The sequence below is a fragment of the Sorex araneus genome, chromosome X (genome assembly GCF_027595985.1).
Source record: "Sorex araneus isolate mSorAra2 chromosome X, mSorAra2.pri, whole genome shotgun sequence".
Lineage (NCBI taxonomy): Eukaryota > Metazoa > Chordata > Mammalia > Eulipotyphla > Soricidae > Sorex > Sorex araneus.
In genome coordinates, this window is record NC_073313.1 from 259,296,910 (window position 1) to 259,309,218 (window position 12,309).

Sequence of the window (12,309 nt, forward strand, 5' to 3'; positions counted from 1 at the left end):
ATACAGAAAAAGACGATGGAATCTGCAGCTGTACAATGAATATTTGCTTTGGGTTCAAACCACCATAACTTCAATATTAGTCCTAATAATTGTGGTAAAGCTGAGTTTATGACCTAGCTCCTGCAGCTTTCTGAATCTCCACATTTTCATTTGTAGCTAAATGACAACTTTCAGTGTGTCTGGGGATATTTAGGCATTTTTGTTAGGCAAAGGATCTTTTGTTGTCATGTTAAAAGTATAATTATTTACTGTTTTTAAGAGCAAAACACTGTGATTATCCAATTTAATTCTTATGCCAGCTTCCAAAATTGAGATGTTATCACTGTAGTTATTCAAATTAGAAAGATAAGAACTTGAGTAATCAGGAAAGATCCGGGCCATTTAGGATTTAAATGCTCATTACCTGCCTCTAGGTAGATCTTTCTTTTCTTCAGAGTAGGAATCCTGAGGCCTTGATTTTTTCTTGCATACCCCAAAGCATCTATTTTTGTGAACCTTTGTAACTCCCTAGTCTTTTTTTTTTTTTTTTTTTGGTTTTTAGGTCACACCGAGCGATGCTGGGGATTGAACCTGGGTCAGCCACGTTCAAGGAAAATGCCCTACCCACTGTGCTATTGCTCCAGCCCCTCCCTAAAATCTTTATGCACTCATCTATATATTGAGGCTACTGACAAATTACCTTCCTAACCCATTCTGGTTTGGAAGACACACTGAAAGTCAAAATTTTGCATTTGTGAAAGTCATAATGTTAGACATGAAGTCTTGATTGAGTTCAGTCCATCATATCAAAGTAGACTGCTTTCCCAATTAAGTGAAGTTCTCACCATACTGTTTCCTGGTTCAATAATATCAACTGTCTGGTGTGATGAACACCACCCTCTAGTTCTCTTCCAAAGAAAATCATTGGTGGACATGGACATGGGTATCTTGACTGCAAGATATTTACATCCCCAGAAATATATATTTCTATTAGTCTATAGTCATTACTGAATTATTCTCCTGCAACCCAATTGACCTGATAAATCTCTGCCCCTAAAATTCTGGAAACAATTGATATCTATCAGTACAATCACTGAGGTCAATTATCATAACAGACAATTGCTCAGGTATCAAAATCATAGCAGGAAACTCATTGCAAAATAACTATTTAAATTCAAGTATAAGATTCACTGAAAATTATCCAGGTAGAATTAATGTAATCAATTTGTTATGCTATATAAATAAAATAAATTTTTTCATTTAAGAACAGAAATTTCCTTCACTAAGATTTTCAAAACAACCATATTTATGTCAGATCTTACTGAAAAACAATCCCAGTGATTGATCTTAGATATTTGGAACCAATAAACAAGGATTCAGCATGAACAGAATTAGTCAAATATTGGGCAAATTACTTAAACATATTTACAAGCAGTTTTATTTTACTGTTATGGAATCTTAGACCATAGTAGAAAACATTCATGTCCAAATTAATATTTAGCACTCCAACAATGTTTGCTAGTTGAAACGAAAATATCATCTATGGATGCACACTTTAATGTGGCCTTTAAGTGTTATGAAGACACTGAAATCTGACAGATGCTGAAATAACTACTAGCACAGGGAAAATTAATTTTCTTTCATTCCATTTCTTTTCTTTCTGTATTCATTTTTCTTTTCTGATAGGTGGCATGTATGCAGTGGTTTCATGGAGACCATACAATGCTTGAGATGATTGAGAAAAAGCGTTGCTTGTGCAAGGAAATAAAGGCTAGACAGAAAACGGAAAAGGGCCTTTGCAAACAGGATAGCATGCCTATCCTACCCAGCTGGAAGAAGAACGCAGGTGCAAAGAAGTACAGCCCTCCACCCTATTCTAAACAGCAAACGGTATTCTGGGATACTGCCATATGACTGTACAGCAGGCAAGAACTCCAATTACATAACAACAAGAGGGAGTTCGACTCGGTCATGTGATATGTAACTCTTACATATCCTCTCTGTCGGAATGGAATGCCAGTGCTTCCCTGGAAAAACCCTGGGGAAGCTGTGCCTACTTACAGCAAGTTCAAGATAAAATGTAAATTTCCTTGCAACTAAGGCACACTTATTTACCCCGGATTATTTTGAATCCAGAAGATATTAAGATGTAAATAATTTACTAGTTTATGGGGGGACACCTGAAATGATACACAATATACATATATGAATTACAGAACTGACAAGAATTTTACTATATGATATAATTTCGGTATTAACTGGTTTGTTATCTCTTTTATATGTAATCCTTTGATGCCTTTTATTACTTTTTTGCATCTAATTTTTTTTTCTTCTCGCATTTGGCTTCTGTTCAAGAGCTCACATCTCTAAATCATGTTCTATCACATAAATACATGATCTGGTGCTAGTACTGTAGAAGTTGAATATCATGTTTATTAAGTACATCTGTTGTTTTGTACATTTATAAGGGTTTGACAGAAAATGAATGCAAAAGTGATGCTAATTTGGACATCCATGTTACATTAAGACAAATATTTTTGCTACATTGGCTTTATAAGAACTCATCTTCAGTATCATCTTGTTAATACTATCCAATGGCTAGTCAGAGAGCTATTAAGATCTATCTGAACATCCCAGTAGAGAATATTCCTTTAGAAATGACTAGGGTATGTGTCCTTGCATCATTGATCTGATGGGAGGAGACCAAAGTTCACTGTGACAATGAATGGAAGGGACAAGGAATCAAAGGCTAAAGAGATTGGCTGCTTTCACAGAGGTGGGACCAGTGGCACGATAGTCATCCCAATGACTATTTTTAAGTAATTTTCATGCATTGGTTTATTTCTCTAGAAAATTTTCTGGAAAATGGAAAATTAGCATTTAAGCAGAGGAGTTTACATATTTAGTACACTAAATGCCAATCTTTCTCAAAATTTAGCTCCAGTAATGGAATTGTATTTTCTTCATTTTTTTTTCAATCCTGCTGTCACCACATTTTGAGGTTGTAATCTTCTGTGTTCATCACACTCATTCTTAGTGATGATGACACCATGACCAAAGAATTATAACCACTGGTTTATTTTATTGAGTTTTAAGGAAGAAATAGGAAATGCAGGGGTCAGGGGATGGGGTGGATTCGATTTTGCCTGATGGTGAAATTTTAGGCAAACAAATCATATATATCTTTTAAGAGTAACTTGTTAGTTGAATATAAATATTGCCACGGATGAATAAAAAAGAAACTATCACATATATTTTGTATATTTAAATTACTATTTATGCTTCCTAAAATTGACAGTATGTGATTCTTCTTTAATAACCAATTTAGTATTATATTTCTGAAAGAAAAGGTATGTGTTTGAAGTTATTATCCTAGTGGTTTTCCTGGTAAGGGTTTTGACAGCAATAGCAAAATGCTGCTCAATAAAACCAAATATAATAGGAGTTAGGGGACTTTTGTAATCTATATTGATAAAATCCCAATAATGCTTTATCAACAATAGTTCCTTTCAAGTCTTTGAAATGTCATAAAATAATTTTTTAATATTTTATAATTAATGTATATTTTGATGTCCAATGAGAAAATTCTGAAAGAATAAGGAGAAAAGGTAAGTGGGAGCTTGTGTATGTGTTTTGTGTGAGTATGTATGTGCGGATGAGTCTTCAGTGGGAGAAGTGTATACATAAATTGCTTACTGAAATTTTAGGTTTGACTTGTATATCTGAGGTGGTTATGAAAAACAAAGAAGCAGAATAACAAGTATAGGAAATTATGGAGAGATCTTAAGTAGCTTAAATAATTCCTTTGGCCTTGTTTCATCAGTTATAGATTCTGATTCAAATCAAACAATCAAGGGTACACACATCCAGGTGAGATGAAATGTATTGACAAAAAATAGAATTGAAATTAAAAATGTGTTTGTGACACAAGTTGTTATCCTGATTTAAATTATTATGACCACAAATGCTCTAGCCAATCAATCAGACACAAGATATCAATTCATAGAAGAGTAGACTCAGTGTAGTAATTATTGAATGATACTCTCAAATTTTATACTTAGATAACATATGCAAGTGTGTATTTTGGATACAGATATTTTCTATATCTCTCTCAATTAGGCAGAATTATTGTTGTTTTGTTTGGGCCACTTGTTGAAAAGACTGGTACTAAAATGATTCGAGTTGGATTCTTTTGTTCACATTTGTCCTACCAATAATGTACAATTGCCTGAGCTCACATATTCCTTTTGAAAGCAAGTTCTTTTCTAAGATTTTACTTTATTTGAAGATCTGGTCTTTGCCAATCATTTCCATTTGTCCAGATTTTGCCTTCAAGGGGAAATAATGGAAAGATCTGGAAGATCTTTAGTGGCTGTACTAATGTTTGACTCAAGAACTATGGTTTTTGTGCTTATAAAGTTATTCATTGTGGCTTAGCCTATATGGCAATAGCTACTCTATAATTAATTTCCTCTTAGTATAGTGTTTCTTTATGTGGAGAACAGAATCATTGGGATAAAGAGAACAAAAAACTTACTCTTCGCAGTAGTCAATTAGTATGTGTCAATCTATGAATTCAGTAAAAATTTCCACCCACAGCATGAACACTATGGAATGATAAGTCTCATAATTTGTGGCAGTGTCAAAGAATAAAAATGTATTCCAGCCTAGTTATCAGGTTGAAAGAGCTTATAGTTATTTAAAATTGTTTCTTTTTTCATCAAATTTCATAGAAACAGAATTTTATTTGCTGTAGGCAAGATGCTTTTATATGTGAAAAACGATTGGCAGAGGAGAGACAAAATTCATTAGAATTGAAGGAAGGAAAAAAATCAAACCCAGCATTTCTGTCCAATACCCTAATGCAGCATTTCTTGAGTTATTAACAGTAGTGTCTTATGTAAAGAAAGCCACCCTTTCCCTAACGTTTATGTTGCTGAAGCAAGTTTGGAGTGAAATTGAAATGAAGGTTAATGTCCATTTTATCAAATGGTTGGGAAAATGAAGCAAAACTTTAAGAGGTTAAAATTGGTAGTTTCACCTATATTCATTCAAATAACCTGTTGGGTTATTGTTTTAATTAATTAAAACATCAAAACATTAAAATGTAAGTTCAATATCACTTATGTGGTGAGGTGACTCACTTCTCACAAAACAGCTAAAAGCTAGTAAGCTTCTTATGGCTGCCTATATTAAGGGAAAAGTCCTATGATTTAAGCATTAAATAATTTGATATATGAAAGATAATTCACCCTTGCAAAGGAGTAGAAATAGAATAGAGTAATAATTAACCATTATTATGTCTGCAACTTAAATAAAAGTGAAAAAAATGGCCTAGTTAGTATTGGAGATTAGTTCAATACAATGTTCACTGTATAAGGAACTAGCTAGCTAATTATAGATTGTGGATGATTTATTGCTACATAATTACATTAGCAGTTCCTAATTGGGAAACTTGTATATCAGTCACTTTATAAACAATTCAGAAGTACTCGGAATTAAGCATTAAAATATGTGGTCCCTGCCTACGAAGAGTTTAATTATGCAATCATTAATGTTTAAAAACAAAGTCAATTGTTTTGAAGAAGATATATAATATCACCCGTATTTGATATATCTTATGTGTTTATATATGGTCTTTTCTCTTTTTTCTCAGATCCAATGTACAGTCAAAATAAATATTAAAACATATTTAAGTCATGTCTAAGTATAAATATGTGTATGTGTAAGCCGCTATATGTACACATAGGCTATGTGCTGGTGTCTATGTAAATCAGTAAAAGGATAACACGTATTACCATGTTGGACTTGAACATTATGGCTTGGGGTTTCTATTGATTTAAAACTCTTTGATATTTGGGTCAATTAAATGGTAGCAAATTTGTGTAATCTCAAAAATTGATTGCATTTCACTTTAAATACAAACTTTCTAATTTAAGTGGAAACTATTTTATAGATATATTGTTGGGTTTGTCTCAACTAAGTATTCATGAAAATCTTTTTGGAGTGTTCAATTGTTCCCAAATATGACTGGGTTTGCCCACCCTAAAAGCATCTACATTTCCACGTGTATACACCCACATACAGTATACATACTGTATATAATATATATGAAAATGTTTAGTATGCACTTCTTTTGTTCAGAACTCTTTGGGTTGACATTTATAGTGTAGCAATTTGTGTAAAGTGCACTGTGATTATTAAAACAAAGCACAGTCAAGTCACAGGTCTTGTTATCTTGCACTAAAAATGTGTTTACGTATTTAGCAATTGTATGTTTACTTTCTTGCTCTTTTCAATAAATCAAAACAAATAGCTATTGAGAGAATGATATAATATGTTTTTTAGTGGATAATGGCACTACATTTTTAAAAGACAGGGTTTTAAAAAAAGAACCATTTAACATCCATTCCAATATAAAATGTTTACCATACAAAAAAATTCTGAATGTCATACTGCATTTTTCATGATTCATTAAAAATATCAGGTATGTGCCTGAAAATTTGTGCAAATAAGCATTAGATAACAGATTTCTCTACTCATGTGCTGTTAGTTATTTCTATATACACAATAATATAAACACTGATGTTTTAATTTCTCTTAATTTTTGTACTTGATTTTTTTAGATAACATGTAATTATAATTGTACTTTGATACTACTGAAGTAACCAGATGTTGTTTGAAAACATTGTTTTCTTTAGTGCATTGACAATATTTTACAATACTTTTGTGCTTATTTATTTGTGCTCCCGTGTAATTATAATAAAAGCAATAGTTTAAATTAACGACTTTGTTCTTGGTATTTATTAATCAAGAAGCCATGTTAAGGAGAACCTTTTTAATGAGAAGTACATTTACTTCCAACTTCTGCAGTCGTCTTGGAGATTGTATAAATTGTTCAGGTGAGTAGCTAAGTTTCCTTACTTTAGATCTGTGATCCTCATAGATTTCAATCACGACTTCATATCTGCCTTAAACATATGAGACATGGAATAAGAGTATTCTTGTCATTTCTTTTTTCAGTCATCGCCTAACTTGATTCAAACTCAGCATATGTCTAAGGTTTGCATGGGGAGAAAAGAAATGCTAGATCCTAAACCCATACATAAAACTTCTGTTGGCAGGGTTTTCAACATGCTTATCCATTCATCATACTTCTAGAATCAACCTTGCTTCAATAAGGAGCATCAGTATAGTTTAGGTGGCTGGCATATCTATAAATCAAATGGTATTGAGCACCTGAAATATATACAAAAAGAACCTGGAGCTCAGTAAGTGTTCAATAAAAAGCGTGTCTGCAACAATTCTAGGATTGCTGATCACAGTGTAATTTGCTATTATTTCATAGCTCCCCACAGATGTTTTCATAATCATTTCTTTAGAGGACTCCAAATCATTCCCACTGTTTGATCAACTACTCAAATGCTTCATATGAAACTCTTGCTCTTGGTTAATCAGGAAGTCAATGTTATTCCCATTGTCAAAATTCTTAGATTCCATCTACATCATTTCATAGCAAGGGTTAATCCCCATATTTTTGTAGGCTCTATTATCTCAGCCCCAATTAGCTATGCATTCATTTCCTGGTTGATAGTCTCAGTGGAGTCTAATCTATTGTGATAACACTAAAAGGTGATGGATACATAGACAATGTTTACTCTCTTTTTTTTGGGGGGGGGTCACACCTGGCGATGCACAGGGGTTACTCCTGGCTCTTTACTCAGGAATTACCCCTGGCGGTGCTCAGAGGACCATATGGGATGCTGGGATTAGAACCCGGGTCGGCCTCGTGCAAGGCAAACGCCCTACCTGCTGTGCTATCGCTCCAGCCCCCAACAATGTTTACTCTCTTGTGACTAGTTTTTGGGAGTATTCTTTTTTAAATTTTTTTTTTTATTGAATCACAGTGAGATACACAGTTACAAAGTTGTTCATGATTTGGTTTCAGTCCTATAATGTTGCAACACCTATCCCTTCACCAGTGTACACTCCTCATCACCAACATTCCCATTTTCCTTCCATCCCCCAGCCCAAGTCTGCCTGTACAGCAGACACTTTTATTCTCTCTCTCTCTCTCTCTCTCTGTCTCCTTCTGTCCCTCTCTCTCTCCTTCTCTTCCTCCATCTCTCTTTTGTTTTGGGCATTATGGTTTGCAATGAAGATATTGAAAGGTTATCATATATGTCCATTTACCTACTTTTAACACTCGGTTCTTATCCAGAGTGATCATTTCTAACTATTATTGTTGTACTGATTACCCTCTCTATCCTATCCTTTGCCCCAAGCACACTTGTGATAAATTTCCAAACATTGGCCAGGTGAATGAGTACGTATTTGTGGAAGGTGAGGCAATGTGACAGACTGACAGATTGGAAGAGGACAGGTTTAGAGGAGAAAAACATGTACACTATAACCTCCAATATGCCCTTTAGAACAAAGGTTCTCTAGAGTTCATGCAAAGAATAATCACATAAGCAATTTCTAGGGGCTGGAGCAATAGCACAGCAGGTAGGGCGTTTGTCTTGCACTCGGCCGACCCAGGTTAGATTCCCAGCATCTCATATGGTCCCCTGGGCACCACCAGGAGTAATTCTTGAGCGCATGAGCCAGGAGTATCCCCTGTGCATCACCAGGTGTGACCGCCGCCCAAAATACGCAATTTTTAAGAGCTCTAAATTCCTCAAAGTCATACTGGGAAAATAACCAGACAACAGTAGGTATTTTTAAAAATTATTTATTTTATTGAATCACCATGTGAAAAGTTACAAAGTTCTCAGGCTTATGTCTCAGTTATACAATGCTCGAACACCCATCCCTTCACCAGTGCCCATATTCCACAACCAAAAACCCCAGTATACCTTCCACTCCCCCACCCCCACCTCCGTGGCTGATAAATTTCACTTCATTTTCTCTTTACCTTGATTACATTCCATATTTCAACACAAAACTCACTATTGTTATTGGAGTTCCCCCCCCAAAAAAAAACCAGCCCTACTGACAAGGAAGCATTTGATAATTAGTTTTCCATTGCTGAGAATGAAGAGATATGAAGTTGCGCAGCCGCCATTGCAGCCACGAGGTTTAGGATTTCTGTATTTTAGTAACTAAGTCCAGGGAGATTTATGTTAGAAATTGTATCATTTCCCTTCCTGGGGAAGCATGGGGTAATGCCTTAGTTCACAGTCTAGAGACATGGCTGCAAGCAGGTGCTGGTACAAAAAGTAGTCTAGCTGGCCTGCAGATTGTAGTCGGTCAGCAGCAGAGCGGCTGCACAAAAGTGTGGCCACTCGGTTGAATCTCAGCGGAGCTCTCGCCAGTATCGCCCCCGGCCGGAGACTGCCCACTCGTCTTGCTGCTTCAAGTTCATGAGTCTTTTTTTTTTTTTTTCTCATTCTCGCGTCACCAAATTCTTACCTGCTTAATAGTCCTCATAATATGGCGGACACTTCTCCCCGAAAAGGGAAAAAAAAAAACTCAGAAAGAAAGATCTTTCCCCTCCTCTGCCGGTGCGGGGCTATGGCTTAGTTCACAGTCTAGAGACATGGCTGCAAGCAGTTGCTGGGACCAAAAGCAGTCTAGGTGGCCTCCAGATCGTGGTCGACAGCAGCAGAGTGGCCGCACAAAAGTGTGGCCACTCGGGTCGAATCTTGGCGGAGCATCACAATGGTAGTTTTTATTTACCTATTAATCTACAGTTTAATTGGCCTGTAACCTTGTGATCGTTTTCGGCATATCATTGGTAGTTTTGAAAGTCCATAGATTCCAAAGTAATGCCAAAATTGAGAATTTCAACAATTCTTTGCAAACCTTAATGCACATGCTTATCATGTCACAATCTTCTAAACATTCAGTTCTGATTCAGTAGAGTGAGATTTGGCATGTACAGAAAGTTTCCCAAGAAATAACAAAGCTGTTTGATCTTAGACTACACACTGAGTGGCAATTCTTAGCTGACTGACTTCCAAAGCGAGGGAGCCTCCTATAGTCTTACCCTATAGTATTGCTACTCAAACTATATCTTTACAGAAACAATGACATAAAGTTATTTAAAGAATTGTTAGCAATGCAAAACTTTGAGTTCTCTCAAATAGCTCTTTTGAACTGAAACTCAAACCTCTTTCAGTAAGATATCTACATGTTTCTCAAGCACAGGAAACAAAAATGTTAGAAGCATTTCCCTGGACTATTGTGGTTTTAAACTGGGCAATACATTACATCATCTTGGGACAGTTTTCATTTATTACTGATGCTTAAACCTCACTCCAAGAGATTCAGATTTTATCTGCTTGGAATCAGAACAACTTTTCTCTAACCACTCCCTTTTCTTCTGCTTCCTTTCTTCCTTCCCTTCCTTTTTATTCTATTTTCTTCCCTAGAACATCCTCCTAGGTGATTGGAAAAAGAAGTTGGTCCTGATATAATTTATTATTATAGATTTAAATCTGTTCCTTCATGAGATGTTGTGTCAAGTTTCCAAGACAAAACGTTTCATTCATACAATCAAATGTATCGATGCCACATTGTCTATTCATCTTCACTAAAACTACTTACAGATACTTCATGACAAAGGATGTGTTTTTGGGAAAAAGTTTTTCTAGCTTCTGCTTAAAACCGTTATCTTTTATTGAATGCCCATTACATTTAAGGACGTCAATGTTCCATGATATTAGTTATAGCATTAGAAACAATTATAAATACTGCTTTGAAATTTGAACCTATGAGGTGCCCATAATCTCTATCATTAATAATAATTTTAGAAGTCTCCCTAATTTCTCCTTCCCCATGTTGGAATAGATGTATTCTACTCAAACGACCATTCTCCATCCCAACACACACACCTGCTATTGTACTTCTGTTGTACTGCCTCTGTCTTATAATAGTTGTTGCTTTGGGAGTTATCTTCTATACTACATGGTAAGTACCAGAAGCAAAGTGGGCGCTGATTTGGTTTACTATAATTTTTTTATTCTTCAAAATACCTGACCCATTGTATTGAAAGTGACAGAAAATATCCATTAACTTGTATTTATTTAACATATTCACTAAAGACCCTCTACATACCAAAAACTGTTCTAAACAGTAATTGGCTAAAGTCTACACACGTTTAGAGTTTAACTTCTTGCTGATTTATGTATTCCTTTGAGGTTTTTATCTCCTCCTTCTTATATTAGATACAAAACTGTGTGAGACTTTGTGGAATTTTAGAATTTATGTCCCGAGATAACATTATGTACGTGTGAATGTTATTTACAGTTATATGTTTATGTCTATCCATACACACACTCATTTAAAACCTACTTTGTTGTGAAACTAATTTAAGCAGTTTATGTAAATGCATAAAACATAGCAACATCATATGTTAGAAATGTGTGAGAACTGTAAGAAGGAAGAAAAAAAGTGAGGGCATGAGAAATACCAGCCAGAAGTGGTTATAGCTTTAACATGCATAAGCAAAATACTTTACAATAAATAAAATTTCACATTTAATTCTATTACCTAATATTAATGCCACTAGTAATGATGATAATATTGATTGTCACCACTATTGCTTGCTTTATGTCAGATATGAAACTGTTTGCTTTTATGGGTAGTGGTGACACTTGGCAGTGCCCAGGAATCACTCCTGGCTCTGAACTCTGGGATCATTTATGGTATGCATCAAGGATTTTTTTGGGTGCCACATTTGAGCACAGGGTGGCCACAAGCAAGGCCAGAATCCTCGCAACTGCTCTCAAGTACATTTCATTTCATTCTTACCTCAGCTTTGAGCTTATTGTTCTCCTTTCTCTCCCACGTTTTATAGTTGAGCTATTTTTCTGTTTCTAGATGGTTTATTTTTCCTGTTTGAGAAGTTCCTTTAATATTTCTTGCAGAGACAATGTAGAAGAAGGACTTGTCTCACTGCTGTTTGCTTGAAAAGCTATCACTCTTTCAGATCTGACTGATAAATAAGTAGAGTATTATTGGTTAGAGATCTTGTCCACTGATCACCTTGGATACCTTATGTCACTCTTGAATATAGAGTTTTTGTTGGGAAATGTGAAATAGTTTAGGCAGATTCCCTTATATGTGATTTGTTTTGTCTTAATGATTTTAGAATTCTCTCCTTTGATTGTTACTGTCTTTGCTATGCTGTGTTTTGGTATGCATTTTTTTTACTTTATTTTCCTTGGAACTCTGAGCTTCCTGAATCTGGTTGTCCCTTTCTTCTCTTAATTGGGGGATTTTCTCAGCTATTATTTCTTCAAATAAGACTTCTGCCCTTTCCCTTCTCTATTATCTTTCTTGAACCCCATAGGTTAAGAGTGTTGTTACTCTTCATTTTTTAAA

At 35.1% G+C, this 12,309-nt stretch overlaps 1 protein-coding gene across 2 annotated transcripts in view; it reads left to right on the forward strand.

Moving 5' to 3' along the window:
* NYAP2 (neuronal tyrosine-phosphorylated phosphoinositide-3-kinase adaptor 2) overlaps positions 1-6,758 on the forward strand; it is a 327,961-nt gene extending 321,203 nt beyond the window's left edge. For both annotated transcript variants that reach the window (XM_055120402.1, XM_004610791.2), the window contains one exon: positions 1,666-6,758. In XM_055120402.1, coding sequence (XP_054976377.1) covers positions 1,666-1,893 — 228 coding nt within the window. In that variant the 3' untranslated portion in view covers positions 1,894-6,758. The remainder of the gene's footprint in view (positions 1-1,665) is intronic.
* The last annotated feature ends 5,551 nt before the right edge of the window (positions 6,759-12,309 follow it).